The 22,874-nt window shown below is 46.4% G+C and overlaps 2 protein-coding genes across 3 annotated transcripts in view; one reads left to right on the top strand and one right to left on the bottom strand.

Moving 5' to 3' along the window:
- Window positions 1-10,209: 10,209 nt before the first annotated feature.
- Window positions 10,210-12,140, top strand: TEKTIP1 (tektin bundle interacting protein 1; the record flags this gene model as incomplete). Its single annotated transcript, XM_069086867.1, is given in 4 exon segments — window positions 10,210-10,522; window positions 10,903-11,057; window positions 11,093-11,197; window positions 11,200-12,140. Coding segments are annotated over 4 exon segments (885 nt in total), but the record flags the coding sequence as incomplete, so codon positions are not given.
- A 1,555-nt stretch (window positions 12,141-13,695) lies between these two features.
- MFSD12 (major facilitator superfamily domain containing 12) overlaps window positions 13,696-22,874 on the bottom strand; it is a 14,052-nt gene continuing 4,873 nt past the window's right edge. The window contains exons 2-10 of one of the 2 annotated variants that reach the window (XM_069086864.1): window positions 19,270-19,480; window positions 17,877-18,015; window positions 16,986-17,174; window positions 16,628-16,720; window positions 16,189-16,281; window positions 15,304-15,474; window positions 15,101-15,195; window positions 14,773-14,903; window positions 13,696-14,015 (exon numbers count right to left, since the gene is read on the bottom strand). In XM_069086864.1, the coding sequence (XP_068942965.1) occupies window positions 13,936-14,015; window positions 14,773-14,903; window positions 15,101-15,195; window positions 15,304-15,474; window positions 16,189-16,281; window positions 16,628-16,720; window positions 16,986-17,174; window positions 17,877-18,015; window positions 19,270-19,480 (1,202 nt within the window). In that variant the 3' untranslated portion in view covers window positions 13,696-13,935. The remainder of the gene's footprint in view (window positions 14,016-14,772; window positions 14,904-15,100; window positions 15,196-15,303; window positions 15,475-16,188; window positions 16,282-16,627; window positions 16,721-16,985; window positions 17,175-17,876; window positions 18,016-19,269; window positions 19,481-22,874) is intronic. The other variant, XM_069086865.1, reaches the window with a different exon arrangement.

Below are 22,874 nucleotides of genomic sequence, written 5' to 3'. Positions count from 1 at the left end.
GTAAAAGAAATAGTCACATATATTGGGGCATAAATACCTCTCAAAAATACAGTAAAAGACAAATACTAAATACATCATCTGCCAATCACAATGCAATAAAAATTATAATAAGTAAAAGGCCTTTAAAAAGATTATAAAGTAATTGGAGACTAAATAGCATAATTCTAAAGAACTGGTGGACGAAAAAACAAATGGTAGAAACAATAGGGAATTTCATTTAAAAAAAAGTAACAAGTATGAGACATTTCAAAACTACCCGGCTGTTTCTTAGGGAAAATTTTATCTCTCTGAATGCTTTTCTTCTTTTTTCCTTCCAGCATTTAGCACAATGTCTGGCAATTAGTAGGTGCTTAATAAAAGTTTATATGTAACTAAGGAAACTTGAATAACAAATAAAAGATTCCCACAACAAAGTAGAATTTTTGAAAATTAAAGAAAATATTAGTAAAATTGCCAGCAAAAAGATCACTGAATTGATTTTTTAAAGTCAATTTTATGACAAAACTAAGTAGATAAAAATTCATTTGATTTTTTTAAAGAGAAAGGAAAAATAAATTGTTCATATCAAAAATTAAAAAGGAGAGCTCTCAACTGGAGAAGAAATGAAATTATCAGAAATTACTTTGCCCAAATAAACAATGAAACAGATTAACTTAGAGGAAAGGATAAATACTTAGAAAAATATAAAACATCCATATTAACAAAAGAAGAAATAGATGACTTAAATAATCTAGTATCAGAAAAAATAAACTGAACAAGTCATAAATTCCCAAAGAAAAAGTCCTGAGGTCAGATGGTTTTACATGTCAATTTTTACCAGACATTCAAAGAACAATATTACCTTTTTACCATCAAAAAAGGAGGCACCACTCTAATCTCTTTATGTTACAAATATGGTCTTTATAGAGACACCCACAAGAAAGACAAAACATAAAACTACAAAGCAATATACCTAAAGAACATTGATACAAAAAATTAAATAAAATATCAGGAATCAGGTTACTAAAACATATTAGAAGAGCTACATACTATGACCAGGTTGTGTTTATGCCAGAAAGGTAGAATTGGTTCAACATAAGGAACATTATCAATATAATAATGTTAATAAATGTAGATAATAAAAACCATGTATCAATAAATGCTGAAAATACTTCTGATACTATCCAGCTTATATTTCTATTAAAAATTGTAGAAAACATAGGAATAAATGGTTCTTTCACTAATATAGTAAATAAAATCTATATAAATACAAGAACAAACATTATATGTAATGGAAAAAAATTAAAAGACTTTCCAGTAATATCAGAGATAAAGCAAGGATACCAATTATCACCATTCCTAATTTTTTACATTATTTTTATTTGTTAAATTAAAATTTTCTTTTCATTCAGAAAAAAATCCACCCCTCTCCTTTCCACCCATCCTTTTCTTCCAAATGGAAAAGAAAAAAGAAAATTATTATAATGTATTGTCAAAGAAAATAAATTTCCCCATTAGCCATTTCCCCCCAAAAAATATTTATCATTCTGTACTCTGAATCTTTCACCTCTCAAGAGATGAGGAGCATGTTTCAACATGAGTCCTCTGGAATCATAGTTGGTCATTATGCTGATCAGAATTCCTAAGTCTTTCAAAGTTGTTTGTCTTTAAAATATTGTTGTCATTATATAAATTGTTATCCTGATTCTGCTCACTTCACTCTACATCAGTTCCTACAAGTCTTTTCAGGTTTCTCTGAAACCATCCCCTTCATTTTTCACAGCTCAATAGTATTCCATTCCATTACATGTATATACCATGACTTGTTTGGTTATTTCCCAATTGGAGAGCACCACTTTTGTGTCCAATTCTTTGCCACTGGAAAGAGAGTGAACATAAATATTTTTGTACCTCCTTAGTTAGAATTCGTTTTGCTAATACCTCCCTTGATCCAATATCTCTCTTATTCTTCCTTCTCCCTTCTTTTTCCTTCTACCAAACTGTGTATATGGATATTCTTCCTTCTTTTGACCAATTCAGATTAGAATGAGATTCAACTGTCAACTTTTCCTCCCACCCCTTTCTCCTCCTTTGTATAGACTTCTACTTGAACACTTTGATTAGGTAAAATAATCTTCACTAACCTTCCTTTCCCTCTCTCCCCAGTGTATTCCTCTTCCTTTCCCTTTCCCGTCTTCTTTTAAGATAATTAAGACATTACAGAACTACTCTCAGACCCTCTATCATATTAAACGACCACTATGAACCCTGATGATGATGTTGTTCATTTGTCTCAGTAGTGTCTGACTCTTCATGATCCTATTTGGGGTTTTCTTGGCAGAGATACTGGAGTAATTTGCCATTTTCTTCTCCATTTCATTTTAAAGATGAGGAAACTGAGGTAAAGAGGCTTAAGTGGCTATCCCAGGGTCACAAAGTTAGTAAGTGTCTGAAGCTGTATTTGAACTCAGGGAGATGAGTCTTCCTGACTTCAGGCATGGCACTCTATCTACTGCACCACCTAGTTGACCCCTAATGATAGGAGCCTTCCAAGGGAATGCATGTATCATCCCCCTATATTAGAATGTAAAGAATTTATCTGTATTTAGTCTCTTATGATTGTTCACTTGTATTTTTCTTTTTTGTGTTTCTCTTGACTCCTGTGTTTGCACTTCAAGTTGTCTGGTCTGGTCTTTTCATCAGGAATGCTTGGAAATTTTCTGTTTCATTAACAGTTCGACTATATCCTTTGCCTTCTGGAATATCCCATTCCAAACCCTCTGTTCTTTTATAGTGGTAATGAGGGCCTGCACCAAGGTGGTGGTGAGTCAGAGGAGAGAAGGAAGCATATAGGAGGGAGGGCACAAAGGTAAAGTCAGCAGGATTTAGCAGCAGATTGGAGGCTTGAGGCCTGTTGGCTACCCTCAACCTGGTTTAGCCCATCTGCTGAGATGGTCTACTCAGTTGTGGCCACTGCCACACATGCTACAGCTTCTTGGAACCACAAGTGAGAATTGGGTGAAGGTAGACACCAAAGGTGGATGAACAACCCTGAAAAAAGCTTGGCAAGACCTCACACCAGAGGTGCTGATCCTCCCTGAATTTCCTCTACACTCCCAGCACCAGTTCTTTCTTTCTGGTTCTTTACAGTATTTTGTCTTTGACCTGAGAACTCTGGATTTGGGCTATAACATTCTTGGGAGTTTTCATCATAGAGTTTCTTTTAGGAGGTAATCAATGGGTTCTTTTTATCTTAATTTTTGTCCTGTTTTAAGAGATCTGGGCAATTTTCCTTGATAATTTATTGAAATATGATGTCTAGGCTCTTTTTTTTTTCTTGGTCATGGCTTTCAGGTAGCCCAATGCTTCTTAAACTCTCTCTCTTCTATCTGTTTTCCAGGTCAGTTGTTTTTTTTTTACTATGAGATATCTTACATTTTCTTCTATTTTTTAAAAAATATTTTGATTCATTCTTCCAGCCTACTTCCTAAGTTTGTACTTCATGTTGGGTCTTGGCTCTGTGCACTTCTAGAGGAGATGCATAAGCTAGTTCTGTTGATGCTTGATTAGGGCACTGAATGTTGTGTAACTCCAGGGACAGCTCAGGTTGGAGATCTGTAAGTTTTCAGCTCTCCTGAAGTGCTCTGATCTGGAGCAATGTCTTCTTACTGACCCCAACTCTGATCTCTGCAAATCCCTGACCTAGATTTGGGTGCAGGCAGCACACCTGTGGCCTTGCCTCATTTGAAGTTCTAGTAAATTGCTGCTGCGCTAAGTCACTATAAGTCAACTGGAAAGTTCTGCTGATTCAGAGGTACAGAACTGTAGACTTCCCTTTGGGATGGTATTTCTCAATCAATCAATAAACATTTATTAAGCACTTACTATGTACAAAGCACTGTGCTTAGTTCTGGGGACACAAAAAGAGGCAAAAGATAATCCCTGCCCTCAAAGATCTTACAATCTTATGGGGGAGACAACTTGCAGTCAAATATATACAAAACAAACCATATGCAGGCTAAGTAGGAGATGATTAACAGAGGAAAGGCACTGGAATTAAGAGCAGTTGGGAAAGGCTTCCTCTAGGTGGGGTTTTAGCTGGAATTTGAAGAAAGCCAGGGAAGCCAGAAGGTAGAGATGAGTAGGGAGAACATCCCAGGCAAGAAGCACCACCAGAAGAAAATCCCCAGAGTTGGAAGATGAAGTATTTTCTTTGAGGAATAGCAAGGTGTCCCTTGCCACTGGATTGCAGAGTCCTGGGGACAAGGAGGTTTTACAAAAGTAAGGTTTAACAAAATTGTTAAGGTAGAGAGGCCCAGGTTATGAAAGTATGTGAGTGCCAGAGGATTTTATATTTGATCCTGGAGATGATAGGAAGCCTCTAGTGTTTATTGATTAAACAATGTTGTGGGTGTGGTCAGACTGCTTTAGGGACACAACTTTGACAGCTGGGCAGAGGATGGACTGCAGTGGCGGGAGACTTGTGGCCAGAGATGCACCAGCAGGCTATTGCCTAGGCCAGGCATGAGGTAATGAGGGTCTGCATCAAGGTGGTGGTGTCAGAGGAGAGAAGGAAGCATATAGGAGGGAGGGCACAAAGGTAAAATCAGCAGGATTTAGCAACAGATTGGAGGCTTGAGGCCTGTTGGCTACCCTCAACCTGGTTTAGCCCATCTGCTGAGATGGTCTACTCGGTTGTGGCCACTGCTCACATGCTACAGCTTCTTGGAACCACAAGTGAGAATTGGGTGAAGGTGGACACCAAAGGTGGATGAAAAACCCTGAAAAAAGCTTGGCAAGACCTCACACCAGAGGTGCTGATCCTCCCTGAATTTCCTCTAAATTCCCAGCACCAGACCTGGAGTCAGAAAGACCTGAGTTCAAATGTGCCCTCAGGTACTTACTAGTTGTATGACCCTGGGCAAGTCATCTAACCCTGTTTGCCTCCATTTCCTCATATGTAAAATGAGTGGAGAAGGAAATGGCAAACTGATGGGGTACTTGGGTACTTGTACTTGGACCCCAATTTCAAGATCACATTTCTCCCTAGCTTCAAAACACTATCCCTGACAATTTTCTCCTCAGCCCAAGGATACTATGCCTAGCAATAACTCATGAGTGGGCCCCAGTAAAACAAACTATCTTTCCCTGTCACAAGAACAAGTTGACCTCTGAAGAATTTCTCTTGTAAAACAGGACTATCTTGTAACCACTGAATTATCATGTATTGATTCCCAAAGTTATCATCTTATACAATTCAGAGGTCAAGCTATACACATCGACTCTCAAAGCTATCTTACTACAGACGTAACAGACCAAAAATACACCCCTGAGAAATTCTTCCCCTGGTTTCCAGTAGCGAATGACACCTGTGATCAAGGTTGTAAATTATCACCTAATTAACATATCTGCCAGATAATCTGCTACTTTTTCCATACAGACTTTAGCATCATTCCTGTTAAGTTGCAAGTTCCTTTAGGAATGCAAGTTCCCTAAGGAGCTCTGCCCACCATATTGGCGTTACAACAAACATTTGCCAACTTGATTTGAAGAATGCTCAAGTCTTTGAATTCATTCCAGATGACCCTCTCTGGACCTCTGGTTTTTTGGGGGGTCTCTGAACCTCTTAAACCTCATCAAAAATACCCCAGTATCTTTGCCAAGAAAATCCCAGAGGGGTCACAAAGCGTCACACACATCTGAAATGACTGAATGAGAACAGCAACAAAGGGATTCTGAGAGAAGGATGATTGGGTGACTGATACCTTCCAGAACACAGGAACACACTCACACAGTCTCCCAGATGGCAGGGATCTCAGGGGCCTTGAGTCAACTCCGTATCTCAATAATCCTTAATAGATAAATTATCAAAAGCTGTGCAGTCTTTTTTTTTTTTAAGCAATCGGGGTTAAGTAACTTGCTCAAGGTTACACAGCCAGTTATTTTGTGTGGGTGTTAAGTATCTGAGCCCAGAACCGAACCCAGGTCTCCCGACTCTTACTCACTGCCACCTGGCCGCCCCAGCTGTGCAGTCTTTTAAAAACCCAAAGTCAACAGCATATGAAAAAATCCATAAATCACTAATAATTAGAGAAATATATACTACTAACTATAGGATTGATATGAATTATACATGTTGGGGGGGTCAAAGGAGAGCAAGCCCCCATGTTCTGGAAGGTATCACCCAATCACCTTTCTTTGTTGTTCAGTTTTTTTTCATGACCCCATTTGAGGTTTTCGTGGCAGAGATACTGGAGTGGTTTTGACATTTCCTTCTCCAGCTCATTTTACAGATGAGGAAACTGAGGCCAATAAGGTTAAGTGACTTGCTCAAGGTCATACAGCTAGTAAGTGTGTGAAGCTGCATTTGAACTTGGTTCTTACAGACTTCAAGTCTGGTGCTCTATCCACCGTGCCATTAGCTGCCCTGTTAAGAATCCCTAGTTTCTGTCAAAGTACAGGCAATGAAATGCCTTATGTGTATAACTTCTCCTGATTCCCTTAGCTGTGAATGCCTCCTCCCTTCAAGGGGAAAAAACCCTCGTATTTATGTATTTTGAACTTACTTATATATGTGCCTGTGTATCTCTTCAGTAGAATGAGGGAAGTGACAATTTCATAGTAGTTCTTGCATCCCCAGGCAGATCACAGTGTTCGAGGGCACATGGTATGTGCTTAAATATTTGTTGAGTAATTAACTAATGAGCTCAGGAAAAGCACTCTAGTAGCCTGGATTGTCTGAGGTGGGAGGTGGGGATAGAAAGGGGAAAGAAAGAGGGAGCAGATGCCTAACCCAGCTATCTAGTTAGGGTGGTAGCAGCAGGAGAAGGGAAACAGCAATCAGTCATTAGCCAATTTAGTTGATAGCTAAAACTAAGGCCCAACCAGACTCAGGGACCAAAAAAGTCAGGGGACTCAGTGTCTTGAGTTCTTTCAGAGAACAGCCAGAGCATTTGGGTACAGGAGAATACCAGTAAAGGACTTTAGAACTCTGGTTACTGAGATGCCCAGGTATGATGGTGGGGCACACTGTGATTCTATTCTTGCCTCCTGTGTGAGAGGCAGTGGGGTATGTTTAGAATAAGGCATCCTTTGTCAGACATGCCACTATGTTGATTTGTCTTTAACTAAACTGCTTTCCCAGTATGATGAAGGGTTTTACTGGGGAGATGGTGGCAATCAACAAAACACTTTTTAAAAATTGTGAAAGACGGAAACTGCTAAGGCCAACCACACTCCAGTTTCCCCTCTCCCTGCCTTTGCTCTGGCTGTTCCCCATGCCTAGAACTATGTTCCCTCCTCATCTCTTACCTCCTGGCTCTCCTGGCCCCCTCCAAGACTGAGCTCAGCTCCTACCTACTGCAAGAAGCATTTCCTGGTCCCTTCCTCTGGTCCGCAGCTAGGACTTGCTCCTCTGGGATTACCTTCTATCTACATATTCTGTATCTATTTTAGATGGAACCAATCAATAAAAAGCCTATGGGATTAGCTCAACTCTGCAGAGATGATCCACCAAGAAAGTGACTCAGGGTCAGACTGAAATTAGAGCTCTTCAGATTCCTCCCATCAAACACAGGCACAGACTCCCCGATGTGTGACCAGATGCCTCTCCTGTAGTCCCAGCGAAACAGGGTAGCACACAGACCTTCCACCCCAGCCTCCCCACCCCCACCTTCATTTGTTGCTAGGTCCTTGCTGCTTGTCTTTGTTGTTAGCAACAATAGACTTCTCCTTACAAAGAGGACTTTGGCAGCAGTTCTAATTTGACAAGCAAAGATGAGGGGTCCTTCGTGGGAGTATCATCGCCCTTATGTCCCTCAGGGGACTCTGGAAACTGAGTTCCCCAGACCTCTCTATGGGTGAGTGTCTAGGATGGAAGATGAACACCACACCCTCTCCCCTTCCCCCCCTACCATCAGTCTAGCTCAAGGCTGGAGACATCAGAAGTCTCATGGAGTTGGATTGGGATTGGGAAATGGGGAGCTGCTTGATTCAAAACCCCCCAAACAGCAGACACCAAAAGGGACCCTAGAACACTAGATCAGAGCAAGGAAAGGACCTTAGATCATAATCTATCAGAACTAAAAACGTACCTTAGAACACAGAAAAACAGTATCAGCAGGGAGGGACCTTGGATCAGAGAGCAGAGACTATTAGAACTGAAAAGGGACCTTATAGGTCATAAGGTCCCCTTCACATTTTTCATTTCATAACCATAACAAATGGTTATCAAGCCTTCAGTTTCTCACCTTCAGGCTCTTCTCCACTTGGTCACTTCCTCCCTTTGCAGTCTTTATTTAAGTCCCAAACCAGATCCAGCTACTCTGGTCTCCCTGCACTTAGCTCTTGTGGGATTCTCCACCTCTTCTCTGGCCTCTGCACTGGCCATCAGGCTGGCCCCATACCCCCGGGCCTCCTCCTCCCATCACATTCAGCTCTTCTCAGGCTCTTGTCAAGACTCAGTCTCTTCTTTGTCAGAGCTATCCCTTTCGATTCCTAGACCACTTTTCTTCTACTCAGAATCTAAACAATCACTGGTGATATAAAGCTTTAAAAAAGTGCACACTGTCCAGGCCCTGAGGGAGCTCATATTCTGATGGAGAAGACAATGGGGAAGGGGAAGGGGGAAGCTCCAGGCCTAGAGTCAGGAAGAATCTTTCTTAGTTTAAATCTGGCCTCCGACAGTTACTGGCTTCGTGACCCTGGACGAGTCACTTAACTCTGCCTCAGTTTCCTCATCTGTCAAATGAACTGGAGAAGGAAATGGCAAACCACTCCAGTATCTTTGCCAAGAAAACCCCAAATGGGGTCACAAAGAGTTGAACATGAATGAGAGGACTCAACAACAATAAAAGGGGAATAAGCATTTATATAGCACCTACATAGTATTAATCAATTTAGGAATATCTCATTTGGTCATCAGAACAATCCTAAATTGAGGAAACTTAAGCAAATAAGGTTTAAGTGATTTGCCCAGGGTCACATGGCTAATAAATGTCTGGGGCTAGATTTGAACTCAGATCTTCTTACTCCAGAGCCACCCAGGTTTATTTAGTTATCTGCATCTGATATTATCTAACTCCATTAGACTCAAAGTCCCTTGAGGGCAGGAATTATTTTTGTCTTTCTTTCCATCCCCAGTGCTCAGCACAATGTCAGACTTGTAGTAGGATGAATTTAATAAAAATTGCCTGACTTTTACAAGACACAGAAACCTTTCGATGGAAATTCCTCCCAGTCTTTTGGAGCAATGGAAAGACCACCCAGCAGAGGGTTTCTAATCATCATTATTGGGGATTGTCATTGTTGTGGTTACCTTTATAGTGCTTTTTTTATTATGAAGCCTTTTAAATGCATGTGATCCTCACAATATCTACCCTGTGGAACAGGGAATTCAAGACTTACTCTCTTTCTCCAGGTAGCAACAATTTCCCATTATGTACTGCTTTAAGGTTTACCCAAGATGAGGAAATGGAGGTGCAGGGCAGGGCAATGAGGTTTGGTCAAGGGAACACAGGGATTCAGAAAGAAATCTGGGTGCAGAACCCAGTGGGTTCTCAGTGGGCCTGGCAGTCACCACCTGCTCAAAAGTCACCCCCAACTAGACTTAGTTCTCCTTGTCTCTCTTCTCTCCTGGCCAAATGGGTTTCTTAGAGTTGCCAAGAGGGATTGGACTGTACCCTAAGCCTTCTAAATACCTGGTGTGGTCAATAGAAACATACAAAGCCCATGTCACCTCCACCCCATTCCCTTAATGATTCAACAGGAATCCCTGCCCTAGATATTTTTTCATAGTTAACTTGACTTTGAAAAAAACATGTGAATTCAATGTCCCTCTCCTCTCCCCATTCCCTCCTCCCCCACCCCCAAAACAAGTATTCTTGTTTTGGGTTTTTTTTGCTTTTTGGAGGGGGGAAGGCAGGGTAGTTGGGGTTAAGTGACTTGCCCAAGGTCACATGGCTAATAAGTGTTAAGTGTCAGAAGACTGATTTGAACTCAGGTCCTCCTGACCTCAGGAGCTGTGCTCTATTCACTATGCCACCTTGCTGCCCCCAAAGCAGGTATTCTTGAACTGGAATCCATGAGCTTAAAAAAAATGTAAACAACTATCTATTAATAAAATTTGTTTTGTTTGTGTTTTATACATTTAAAAACATTATTCTGAGTTCATAGACTTTACCTCTTCCCACTCCTCCTAATCCTCCTCTTCCCCCCACTAAAGCCCCCTGAGGCCTCAACATAGTACCAGAGGAAGCTGAGGGCTCTCTGCACTCCCAGCCCAGCCCTAATGACCCTTCTCTCCTTCCTGATAGTGATGAGTACCTCAGTCTTCCAGGACCTAGATGGGTACCCATCATCAAGCAGGGTGTCCGATGGAAGTTCACTCCTATGGGACGCGATGCCATAGGACAGTGGTGGTACACAGGCTTGACCGACGGCAACAACCAAAATGCCTGGTACAACCTGACCAATCCTATCAGCCGCCCAGCCTACACCCGATGGCGCCAATCCTATAACCAGCGGGAGCGGACTTTTGCCCCTGGTAAGGCCAGGGACCTTCTCTCCACTTGGACATGCTGGGCTGGGCTAGATGGGCATTTAGTTTCCACCCCTATTTTACTAAGGCCCAAAGAATGAGTAAGGTTCCCCCAAGACCACATCATTAAGTTAGGGGCAGAGTTGAGACTAGTTTCCAAGTCTTTTACTTCTCAGTTCCAGAGTTCTTTCCATTACCCCTAATGCTGTGTTTGTTTATGTGTTTAAAGGGGAGTTTATGCCAGGGTCCATAGTGGAAGGAACCACTCTCATTTTCTCCCTGGGGACAGAGGGCAAAGTGGGATGCTCACACTTGGGATAAGAAAGGAAAAAAGACTAGGGAAGGAAGGAGGCTCACTCGGAACCTGACATCTTCCTTCCTGATAGCCTATACCCAGCGTCTTCGAGAAAGCTACTGGTATGATTCCATAGTCCCTGCCCAGTACATGGAGCCCAGCACCCGCTGGGGGAGCCTTCTATGGCAGGACAAGCACATCCCATGCAAGGAGTTTGGTGAGTAGGAGCTAGGTAGGGGTGGAAGGGTGTGGGGATGGACAGGATGTAAGGGACAGCAGAGGGCAAGATTGCATCTGGGTTCAGAGGGCCAAAGGTAGAAGGGTTGACTAGAGGGAAAGGAGAGGGTCTATCATAGATAGGAGAGGGTCATTGCCAGTCTTTGCTCTACTTCCCCATCTGGTAGGGTCAAACCCTGTCTCAGTCCAGCTTCAGGTGAACCAGTGTCTCCAAGTCCCCTCTCAAAAAGAGGGAAGTTGCCCAGACATAAACGACATAGGCCCTCTCCACTCCTACCTTTCCCCAGTTGTTAACCGGAATCGCTTTGGGACTCCAGCTGGCAAAGGCTCCATCTATGTCCCCTTCCTGTCTGTGCCCAATCAGCCACGTTATACCACCCGGAACTTCCAACAATGGAACCTAGAGTCTTACTGCCCGTCCAGCAACCAGAGGCCCCCACCTGTTCACAGACCCAAACACTAATAAAAGTGTAGCACCGTGGATGACCATTTCTCCTAGGCCTTGGAAAGGAGCTGGCGCCTCACTCTTCCCCCCATTCTCTCTAGGACTAGTCCTTCAAGAGCACTGTCCATCCAGCTGGTGGGATGGGACTAAGGGGAAAGGTGGGACTGCCTAAGGAATAGATTCACATCCAGCCTCATTTGGACCCCTTTAGCTATACAGTCCCAAATGGTCAAGTATGTGCCTAACTCCTAACTGCTGACATCTTATGGTTCTCTAAGGTTTGAAAAATGCATTTCATATCACATTTGATCTTCATAATAACCCTGTGAGATAGGTAGTAAGGTATTATTTCCATTTTGCAGATGGGGACTCTTGAGGTACAAGTTATACGGGGCCTGGGCAGAGAAGGAAAACTAGGAATGAGGTTGTAGGGGACAGTAAGGACACCAGGATGCATCTGGGGTGGGACAGGGGCTGGTCACGTGGCCAGTGTCAGGTGAGATCTGTGCCTCAGTAGATCCAGTCTAGGCTGGCCTAGCACTCTTTTCACTAACTCCAGACTGTAGATTGCCTTGGTATGTATACGTATCATTATGTGGACACCAGAATCCACACAGGATGTTAGAAATAGAGTGCTTTAGCGAATCTCATTTGCCATGGACATAAATCTACATTAGGGGCTCTTAACCTGGGATAGATGTCAAGATCTCAACCTGGATAGGGAAAAAATGCATCTTAAATTTAACTTATCTAACTGAAATTTAGCGTTTCCTTCATGTAAATGTGGGAAACGAACTTTATTCAGACAAGGGGTCTATAGACTTTGCCAGACTGTCAAAGGGATTCATGATACAAAAATGGTTAAAGAAAACCTAAACAATCTTGATCAACATATATAAATACATATGCCACACAAATACATACACCTGGACATCTGTGTGCATGCACATTAATGGTCCTGGGTAACTTTCCCACAAGCCAAAATAATGAGCTAAATCTAACAAAACAAAATTCATTAGGGATAAAAGTGAAATCTGATGCTTGGGTTCAAATGATCAATTGTCCAAGCACAGGATGGGGCAGATGTGATTAGACAACATTTCTTGGTTAAAAGATCTCAGTGTGGGTCCAGCCCAAAGCCAGCTTGTGTTATGGTGAACAAAAGCCTTAAGGGGAGGGGAGAGAGATTGAATTCCCTCTGTGCTCTCCCCTGGTTAGACCACAGATGTAGTGGGAGTTCCATGCTCAGTTCTGAAGGTCAGTTCTAGGAGGAAAACTGACAAGCAGGACTAGATTGCGGACAGAGAAGAGTGGCCAGGGTGGGGAGAGTGAGGAAAACCATACCATACAGTATTAAGCCCACATTGGCGGGAGGGGAGGGGTTGGAAAACTTTCTTAAAATTATTAAGGGGTGTCATGGAGTAAGGGATAAAAATTGGTTTATTTGGCACCAGAGGGCATAGGAAAAGATGGGGGGACAGGGTTGGGAGGGGGAGACCAGGAGGGTGAGGGGAGAAAAGCTTACAGGGAGGTAGTGAGTTCCCCAAGACAGGAGGCATTCAAGAGGGCCTAAAAACCAGATCCCAGGTATTAATCACAGCATGGCAAACATAGCACATGTATAGGTCACACAAAGATCCATCTTGAAAGGCCAAAAAAATCCTCTCCAAAAGTTTCTATAAGGGAAGCAGGCAGGGGCCTATTTTGCAGATGGAAAAAATGAGGCCCAGAAAGAAGTTATTTTCTAAGGTCCGAATAAGTTAAGGTTGGGGCGGCTAGGTGGCGCAGTGAGTAAATCACCAGCCCTGGAGTCAGGAGGACCTGAGTTCAAATTTGACCTCAGACACTTCACACACACACACACACACACACATACACACACACACATACACAAACCGAGCCGTGTAACCTTTAAGGTGACCTCTGACATACCCAAGTCTTCAGTGGGGGATGGAGATCTCCTTAGAATCCACATCACCTGCCCTAACATGGCTGTGCTCCAGAAGTGGAAGAAGGACAAAGGACAAGAGACCTAAGGTGTTCCTCCTTCCTTTCTGGGTCCCCTCCATCCTGAAGCCAATAATCCCCAGAAGCTCAGAGGTAAGGATGAGATGAGAGAAAGAGATACTGGGATCCAGGAGGCTAGAATTTCCATCACCCTCTCCTGGTCACCCTTCAGTCCCTCCAAGTGTGCACACCGTGTCCATGTGGAGAATTCCCACACTCACGGTAGGACTTTTTATTCATTAGTCCAATGTTCTTTGTAAACAGCCACCAGCCCAGAGATCCCTGGTCAGAGATATGGGCCAGAGAAACAAACTAGGATTCCCCAGACCAGCTGGGGATGGTCCATTACAGGAAACTCTTGGATCTAGTCCCAGTATCCAGGAAGGGGGGAGGAAGAGAGTCCATGTGCACAGGCACCTGAGATACCCTGAGTGTTCAGTTGACTGTAATGTCCTGGGAGGCTCCTGAGTGTGGTCTAGTAGCAACTTCAGCTGTGCCAGCCACCGTGGTATCATCTAGACAGAAGAAGGGGCACAGAGGAATTAGCTCAGAACTCAAGGTCATTTACCCTCCCCCTCTGAACCCCTAATCCCGGAGGTCTCCGCAGCTCACCCTACAAGTTCACCAGGGAAGGTCCTGGAGATGCCAGAGATGGGAGAGAATGGGAGTGAACCCTCTCTCGATCCTCAGCTGACAAACCCCACCCCTCAGGAATGCCAGGGTGGAGGGAAGGTCCCTTGGTAGAGGAATCACCTCCCCCAACCTAGTTCCTAAGCACCCTAGCAGAGGGGGATGGAAGAGGATCACAAGGATAGAGTTTAACATGGCCTCCCTTTCACCCACAAATAGGGTCCACATCAGGATTCTCATCCTTCAAGGAGGCCCTGGGGAAAGAATCAGGGTGGGTGGGGAGAGGCAGAGAATAGGCAAAGGGTAGGGGGAAAAGCTCTACTTTGAGGCTTGTAGACCAGGTTTCAGGTTCAAATTTACATAGATTTGCATATAATTTTTGGGCTTGGGAGAGCATACCCAGCTCCATCCTCCCATGGAGCCTGAGCATAGGGCCCTGCCCCCACCCTCTGCTGGCCTGATTTAAGGCTAATCACCATCTCCTGAGTGAGAAGGAGGAAGGGAGATAGATAACTCAGCAGAAGGGAAGGGACTCTATTCCCTCCCCCCACCCCCTTACCCTATCTGGGGCAAAATGACCCTGCCCTTGATCCAGGGGAGAAGAGATGGGCTAAGGAATGGGAGGGGCCAGGAGCAACTCACAGAATCGAACTTGGATGGGCCAGAGAAAGATGCTACAGAGACAGAGGGCAGCGGCCACGCCTACGCCTCCCGTCACGGCCACCATCACCCAATGGTAGAAGCCCATGCAGGCTGCACAGCACAATTCTGAGCTAGAGAGATGCCAGCCTGTGAGTCTCCCCTGTCCTCCAACCTGCCTGCCCCAGACAAAGAGCTGAGACAGCCTGGGGGGCCCCATCACCATCACACAGCCACCCACGCTACAACTTGATGTAGCCCCCCTTCTCCACTCAGGTATACCACCACCCCCAGGCCCAGAAACGTCCCCTCCCCTCCTCCTCAGACTCACGAGCAGGGGTAAAGACTCTGGATGGCCATGACAGCCAGCCCGTTGGCCACCTTGTCTGTGAAGCTCATGGCCCCATACACAAAGGCCCCGCTGTTCTGGAAGGGAGAAGAAGTCCGTCAGCATGTCCCCTCGTACTGGATGCTGCTGGGCAGACAGGAAGAGGTGGCTCCTGTAAGCTCTTCCCAGCCCAGCCCAGAACTTACCGTGTGGCTGCCAATGAGGTCAGCTGTCATGGACAGGGACATAACGAGGATGGTGGCTGAGCCAATACCCAGGAGTACTGCCGCTCCATACACAGCTACGCCTAGTGAGCTGGCCAGCGCCACCCAGGAGGCAAAGACCAGGATGACCAGGAGGCCTGCAAAGTACGTCAGCTGGTGGAAAACGGGAACGGGGAAGAGGGAAAAGCAATGTGACAAACGTACCCACATGCTAAGATATGTGTCTGTATATCAAAAAATAGATATTTATAAATTATGAAAGATATGTTTATATGTGTATAGACATATACACAGGGCCACATGGTGGTAGGGGCTGTCACCTACAGCCATCCCTTCTTTTCTGTAGCTTCCCCAAATAGTAGCCACCTCTTCCAGGGAGCCTTTCTTTCCATGATGAGGAAGGAAAAAGGTACACCCAGAAGACCTCTGTAGATGACATCTGTTCTACTTGACCCCAGAGGGCACAATTAGGAGCAGTGGGTAGAAAGTTGCAATAAGGCCAAGCGAGGCAGGAAGCCAGAAAAAGCTTTCTAAGAATGATGAGAGCTGGCCCAAAGTGGGGCAGGCTGCTTCATGAGTGGTGGGTTCCCCCTTCCTGGGAGATCCTTCGGGAGAGGCTGGCCCACCACTGCTCAGGAACATCCTTCTTAGCTGGGGTTCTGGATCGGGTATGGGCTGGATTAGATGAGGCTGGGATTCTTGGACCTCCCACATTTCTAATTCTGACAGCTGCTCACCATGTGAACCTGGAATGATTCCCTCACCTTCTCTGGGCCTCTGGCTGGCTAGTGTGTTTAAGGGAGGACCCTTCTCTAAGGACTCTCCTGCTATTATCACCTCTTCGTTGGACCCCATCATCTCACTCACATTTCGACCAATGCACTTGTTCACTGGCTTCATGAAGAAAGAGGAGAAGAAGCCACTGACATACATCACGAGGGGGATGGTGGCAATGAACTTCTGTTGGGGGAGATTAATGGAGTATGGCAGGTTACAGGGTTCTCCTGCAGTCCCATGTGCTCATCGCTGCCCCCCCACTTCCCGCAAGCTCCCACTTCCCACCTCTATACTACTCCAGTCTCCTAGACGGCCCTAAATCTCATCAGCCTGTGACCTTGGAAAAATTACTTTCTTCCTCTCTCCCTCCCCCACTCCTGGGCCTTCATTTCCTCATCTGTAAAATGAAGACAGTGGACTCTGCCCAGCCACAGAAAGGCCTTCCCTGCTCTAAGGTCCCCTTCGCAGTCCCGACATTCCACCTTTCCCATTCTGGAGAGTCTGCTTCCTGGCCTCTCCTGGGCCTCACCTTGGGCAGGCTGAGGGAATAGGTCAGATACATAGCCATATACGTCTGTGACAGGTTCACAATGAGCCGTGTGCTCATATACAGCATGCCCACCTGAGAAACAGACAAAGGTCAGAGGAATCAACACTCCGGGCCCAACAATGTGTATGGGGGCAGCATAGCGGGGAAGCAGAGGAAGGCAGAGCAGGCTTCAGAAGTGAAGTCTGGTGGGGGAGGGGGCGGGGACGACCTGGGCAGGTTTCCAAGAAGCCCCTGATGTCCAGGACTCAGCTAAAGGAGTACCCCATGAGAAGGTGGTGGGGGAGGGCTCCCTAGTGGTTTTGTCTGAGGTGTATGGGAAGGCCAGGGCCTCTCATACCTGGTAAAAGGAGGGTTCCCGAAGCCAGTGTTTCCAGAGGAGCATGGGCTGGGTGGTGGGTGGGAGCAGGGGGCTGTGCTCACTGGGCTCCTCAGGCCCATGCCGCCGCTGCCGAGGATGCTCTTTGGTGCCCAGGTGGAAAAGCAGGGAGAACACAGCACCCACACAGACAACCATCAGGGAAAGGTTCTAGGGAACCAGGGGAGGAGGTTAAGGTTGCCTCGGAGGCTTTCATCCTGTCTTCTGCTCTTGGTGGGGGGGGGGGGGTAGTACTGGATTATTCCTCTCAACCCCAGGCCCTCCCCTCCCAGACTGGCTGAGAGCTGCCCTTTCTCCTGGCCCTGCCCCGCTCCCCTCTTATTCTGCTAGGGAAGCCAGGCCAGGGCTGGACACAGTGGAAGCTCCTGAACTTCCCATTTGGCACTCGTGCCTTCGGCCTGCCTCTCACTTCTGCAGACCTTCAGCCCTCATCTCGCTGCCCTTGTCTTACCTAGCTCCAGCTGGTGGGGGGCCCAGATGTGGTCACCAGAGCCCAGCAGACCTTCCAAACCTGCTGATCCCTGGGAGAATTTCCTCCTTCCTCAGCAGGTAGCACCACCTGCTGGGCTGCCCCTCTGACTCCCTCTCCAGCAGCTGTGTCCCATTCCTCAGGCCAGGCTTCTCCTGTATTAAGCTCTACATCCCTCTCTCGGCCTCATCTTCCCTCCACTCCTTCTTGCCTTTGTCCTTTCTGATACCTAGACTTTATTCCCTGCCTCCCTTCCCAGTCTTCCTCCAAATCTCCCCCAGCCCTCTACTTCTCCTCCCTTACACATCCTCACACCCACTTCCACCATCTTTCCCCTGAGTCCTAGCTCCCTTTCCTCTAGTCCCTGAAGGACCCCTGCTCACCCTGAACACTGGCACATCCTGTAGGCCTAGCTGGTCACTGGTGCCTGAATCAGGGACCTCAGAGTGGGACCCCTGGAAATGGAGAAGCAGCCAGGCAGCCCCATACACAGCAATGTTGGCTACTACGGTGAAGGCATACCTGGAATGAGGGGTGGAGAGGAAAAGAGGCATCAGCAAGAATTGGGGTGGGAGGTCTGCTCCTGGGCAAGGCCCTCTCAACTATGAAATCATCCCCCTCTCATGTTCCTCTTTTTCACACCCAAACACTGAGGTCTAAGTGAGACTGATACATCTATCTGGCTATCCTTTCCCTTCCCCCTACACCACAGGAAAGAGTTCTCCAAGGCCCAGCCAGGCCCAGGTCTTAATAGCCCCCTCTAATTAAGGGTGAAAACAGAGAAGGAAGCAGCTACCATACCCCAGGGCCCCAGCCTGTTCCTTTATCTGGGGGCCCTGCAGCATACTCAGGGTTTTGTAATTCTGGTGGTTGCCCAGCTTACCAGCCCCACGTTCCCTGGGACAGGCAAAGGCCCTAAGACGGGAGACTAGGCAGTTGGTGAGGGGAAACCTAACCCTCTACCGACAGAGGGCTTCAGAGGGAACTCCACAGTAACACCCCACAACTGGGTAGGTTTGGGGAAAGGAAGAGAGCAGGCTGGAGTTGATCCTAAAAGCTTATACTCAGAGGGAGAAAGAGCCTTAGGCCACAATGCTCATTAGAAAGGAGGAATCTTGAGATCACCCAATCATCCAAGGGCTCTTAACCTGGGGGCTGACCTTTTTTAAAAGAAATTATTATTTGGATATCTTTATTTCAATATAATTGGTTTCCTTTGCAATTCTATGTATTTTCTCTGTTTGATTGCAAAAGGGGTCCACGATATATTAGATTGTGAGATCTTAGAGAACAGGAACCACACTTTTGTGTTTAGTACAGTGCTGGCACACAGTAGGCATTTAATAAATGCTTGTTGACTGATTGACTAAAAAAAGGTTAAGAATCTTTCATGGAATAGAACTTTCATTTTAAAGCTGAAGAAACAGGCCCCAGGAGGAGACAGAGGCCAAGCCAGAACTAGATGCTGGCTTTCCTCTATCAATGCCATGGATTTTTTATGTACATATTGATTTTACCATTCCCCAGCTTGGGGTTTGTTTTGGTCTAGTTTTCCTAGAGGGCTGTGAGATCTGGAAGAGCAGAGAGTGTCTTCTGCATTTCTGTATCACCCAACAGTGCCTGGCAAGATGCCTTAACCAGTGCTGGAATGTGCCCATTATTTTTATATTTCACCTCCTTACATGGCAGTGGAAAAGAACAGCAAAGATGGGGTGAAGGAGTGAGGGGGGGTGCTCCCTCTAACCCGCCTGGTTCCCCTCAAGTGCCCAGAATTACCTGAAGGCGGTGAGTTCTACCTTCTCGTGGTCATTGGTGACCAGCTCAGGGATTAGGGACAGGTGGGAGATCTGGGTGGCTGCCCAGCCAAACTGGAAAATCACAATGAATGGTGCATAGTAGATGAGGGCGGCCCACTCAGCTGTGGAGGCTGTGCACCCCAAGCAAGGGTTAAAGATGAAAGGGAAAGAGAGCAGGACACAAATGGTGCCTATGGGGGGGAAAAAGAAGGCAGGGTGGGCCTCAGATTAGACAGTTAGAGCAGGAGGGACCGGATAAATGACTCCCTCCTCCCCCACCCCCAGGAGAAATCGCGGCCAGGGCAAGGCTGGAGCAGGAGTAGTAGGTGATTCTGCCCTCGTATCTGATACAAGGGAATTAAACTAATGGGACTGATAGAGTTGACAAGGTCAAAGCCAACAGATTTCCCCCTTTTTTTACCCTGGAATTCTGGGGCCAAAGCCCCTCATAACCATGCTGGACATCACCACTGAACTGAACTCTTCCTCCTCTCCCAAATCGACCCCTCAGTCCAATTCCCCAATTTCCACAGGGAATCAAGGACTACTCCTCTTCCTTGGCCCCACCCTAGAGCCAGGGGTCACATAGACCTCCGGGGGCCATCCTTCCCAGCAGCCCCCTTTCTTGAGTCACAAGGAAAGCACACCCTGGTTCATTCAGGTTTTCTTCACCTTTCCCCCACAGACCTCCCGCACGGATTGGTATCTCTGCTGCCCTCCAGCTTTTCTCCGGAAGGAAGGAGGCATTGCAATCCAGTGGAAAGAACTCTCTCTAGCCACTCTTTGAGCCTGACATGATATCTTGCTTCCTGGTGGTTGAGAGCCACAGTGGACAGAGTCAGGAAGAGCCAAAGTCAAATCTGACTTCAGACACCGGCTGTGTGACCCTGGGCAAGTCGTTTAACTTCTGTCTGCCTCGGTTTTCTCAACTGTAAAATGGGAATAATACTAATAACTACTTTGCTGTTATGAAGATCAAATAAAGTACGTAGAATGGTGCCCTGCACATAGTAGGCACCTAATGAAAGCTTGTTTCCTTCCTTCTGGGCATTCATGCCATCCCCCATGCCTGGAATACCCTTCCACCTTAGCTCTGCCTTTCAAAATCTGCTTTGAGCCTTAGCTCAGTGGCTACCTCCCCTGTGAAGCCTTCTGATCCCCCAGTTTAAAGGTCTCTCTGAACACCTGCTCTGACACTCCCTCCTTTGACATCGGCCTTACCTGTGTACCTGTCAACAGGGCTCCCTGCCCCCATGGAAGGGAAAGGAAGCACCTTTTAAAAGGCTCTGATTGATTTCCTTTGTACACAGCACACCTAGTGTTTGCTGAACTGAACTATAACTAGAAAAGTCACCTGATTTTCCAGGCCAGGTTCTGTCACTCCAGCTTGATGGGGCCTAATGTTAAGATCCTGGTCCCTGTTCCAACCCACTCTAATCTCAGATCCCACTGGGAGAAGGTTTTGGATAAGAGATTTTGTAAAACAGAAATGATTAGAGGAATGGGAGCTACAGCTAATGACAACCCCAGGAATAATGAACCAGACCAAACCAACAGATGAATCTCAGTGATGCGGTATCAGAGCTGGCAGGGCCTTTAGGACACAGAATAACAGAGCTGGGAGGACTTAGGACTTAGTGTGTTTGAGCTGGGAGGACCCTGAGGACACAGAATATCAGAGCTGGGAGGACTCTTAGGACACAGAACATCAGAGCTGGGAGGGCCCTTAGGACACAGTATATCTGAGCAGGGAGGACCCTGAGGACACAGTATGTCTGAGCTGGGAGGGCCCTTAGGACAGAGAGTGGCAGAGCCAGGAGGGTCTTTAGAGATCATCTAATCTAACACCCTTATTATACGGGTGGGTGAAATGAGATCCACAGATGAAAATAAGGTCATACATCAACGCAGTGGTAGAGCCCAGGTCTCCTTACTCCTAGCCCAGAACTCTTTCCACAGCACCACAGCTGACTCACTCTGGTTGGCCCTGAGGGGGCGAGACACAAAGAGAGGAAGAGAGAGACTGAGGAAGAGGATCATGGAGGGGGAAATAGAGAGAGATGAGTGAGGGGGGGGTGATAATGGAACCTCAAACCCTTTCACCCTCCAACCACCAAGTCTAAGAAAACCTATATCAACGCTAGGGCTTCCTGGGGTTCCTAAATTCAGACCAATCAATGACTCTCTGTGACTATGGGACCCCTCACTAGGTCTAGGGAGGGAAAGTTAGACTAGATGAGTCCCTAAGGTCCTTTCCAACCCCAACATTCTATGATTTGTTCAAGCCCTGACCTCTGGGGAACTCTCCTTCCTCCTTAAAGGGAGACTCTACCACCCAGCTTACACAGAAATAAGCCCTGTGCCAGAGCCTCAGACTAGCCAGGTACCTATCAGGCCACGGGCTGCTCTAGTCTGTGACATAATCTATTGTCTCATCCCCAAATGACCTTCCCTCCTTCCCCCTCGTGACTTCAGATCTGGGAAGTGAAACCAAACTGGTTCTCTTGGGTTTCTCTGGAATTCAAGGACTCAGGAATGGAGGGAGCCCAAGATTTTCAGACCAGCTTCCTTAGGGGCAGGCCACTTTCCTTCTGTGGCTCAGTTTCTATAAAACAAGGGGGCTGTATTTTCAAGGTCTCTTCCAGCTCTGATGCCTTTGGGTCTTAACATGTCCTCAAGGGCCTTCTGTGCCAGAACTCGTGAAGTCCTAGCCCTTGAACCCTGACCAGACAGACCCCTGTAAGAATTGCCAGCTCTGCCCATTCTCTCCCTGCCAGGGTTAATGATTCCCTGGGAGGCTGGGGCTCCGGGAAGCAGCTTTCCAAAGGAACAAGAAGCAGTTGGACTTGGTCCCCGGGTAGCCAGTCTCCAAGGACATTCAGTCTTCATCACCTCTCATAGGGAGTCCTTGTATTATTTGGACTCCCTAGCAGGAAGAGGCTTCAAAAGCAAGGGCTATCTTCCCTCCAAGGGCTCAGTAAGGACAAGGAGACAGATCCCAGGGCACCTGGATTTCATGCCCTGGGCAAAAGCACCTTCAAGGGGCAGAAGCTTGCTCTTTGTCCCCTCAGTGTAGGGCTCCTGAACGCAACTTAAGGGTACAGGATAAGAGAGAGGGAGAGAGACAGAAAGGAGAGAGGACAGAGAGGAGAGAGAGAAGGAGGGAAGGAGAGAGAAAGGGAAGGAAGGAGAGACTGAAACAGAGGAAATAGAAAGGAGAGAGAGCCAGAGAGGAGAAAGAGAGACAGAGAGACTCAGAGAGGGAGAGAGAGAAACAGAGAGAGAGAGAGAGACAGAGAGAGAGAGGAGAGACCGAGGCAAAAAGGAGAGAGGGAAGAGAAAGAGAGAAGAGAGAGAGAAAAAGGGGAGGAGGGAAAGAGGTAGAGACAGAAAGACAGAAACAGAAGAGAACAAGAGAAACAGAAACAAATAGAGAAGAGGGAGGACAGAGACAGAAGAGAGAAAAGAAAGAGAGAGGAGGGAAGGAAGGAGAGAGAGGGGGGAGGGAGGAAAGAAGGAGAAGAGAAGAGAAGAGGAGAGAGACAGAAAGACAGAAACAGAAGAGAACAAGAGAAACAGAAACAA

The sequence above is a fragment of the Petaurus breviceps genome, unplaced genomic scaffold (assembly GCF_028583685.1).
Source record: "Petaurus breviceps papuanus isolate PSGF00001 unplaced genomic scaffold, PetGlider_PUasm1.0 180, whole genome shotgun sequence".
Taxonomy (NCBI): Eukaryota; Metazoa; Chordata; class Mammalia; order Diprotodontia; family Petauridae; genus Petaurus; species Petaurus breviceps.
This window is presented reverse-complemented; position numbering and strand designations above follow the sequence as displayed.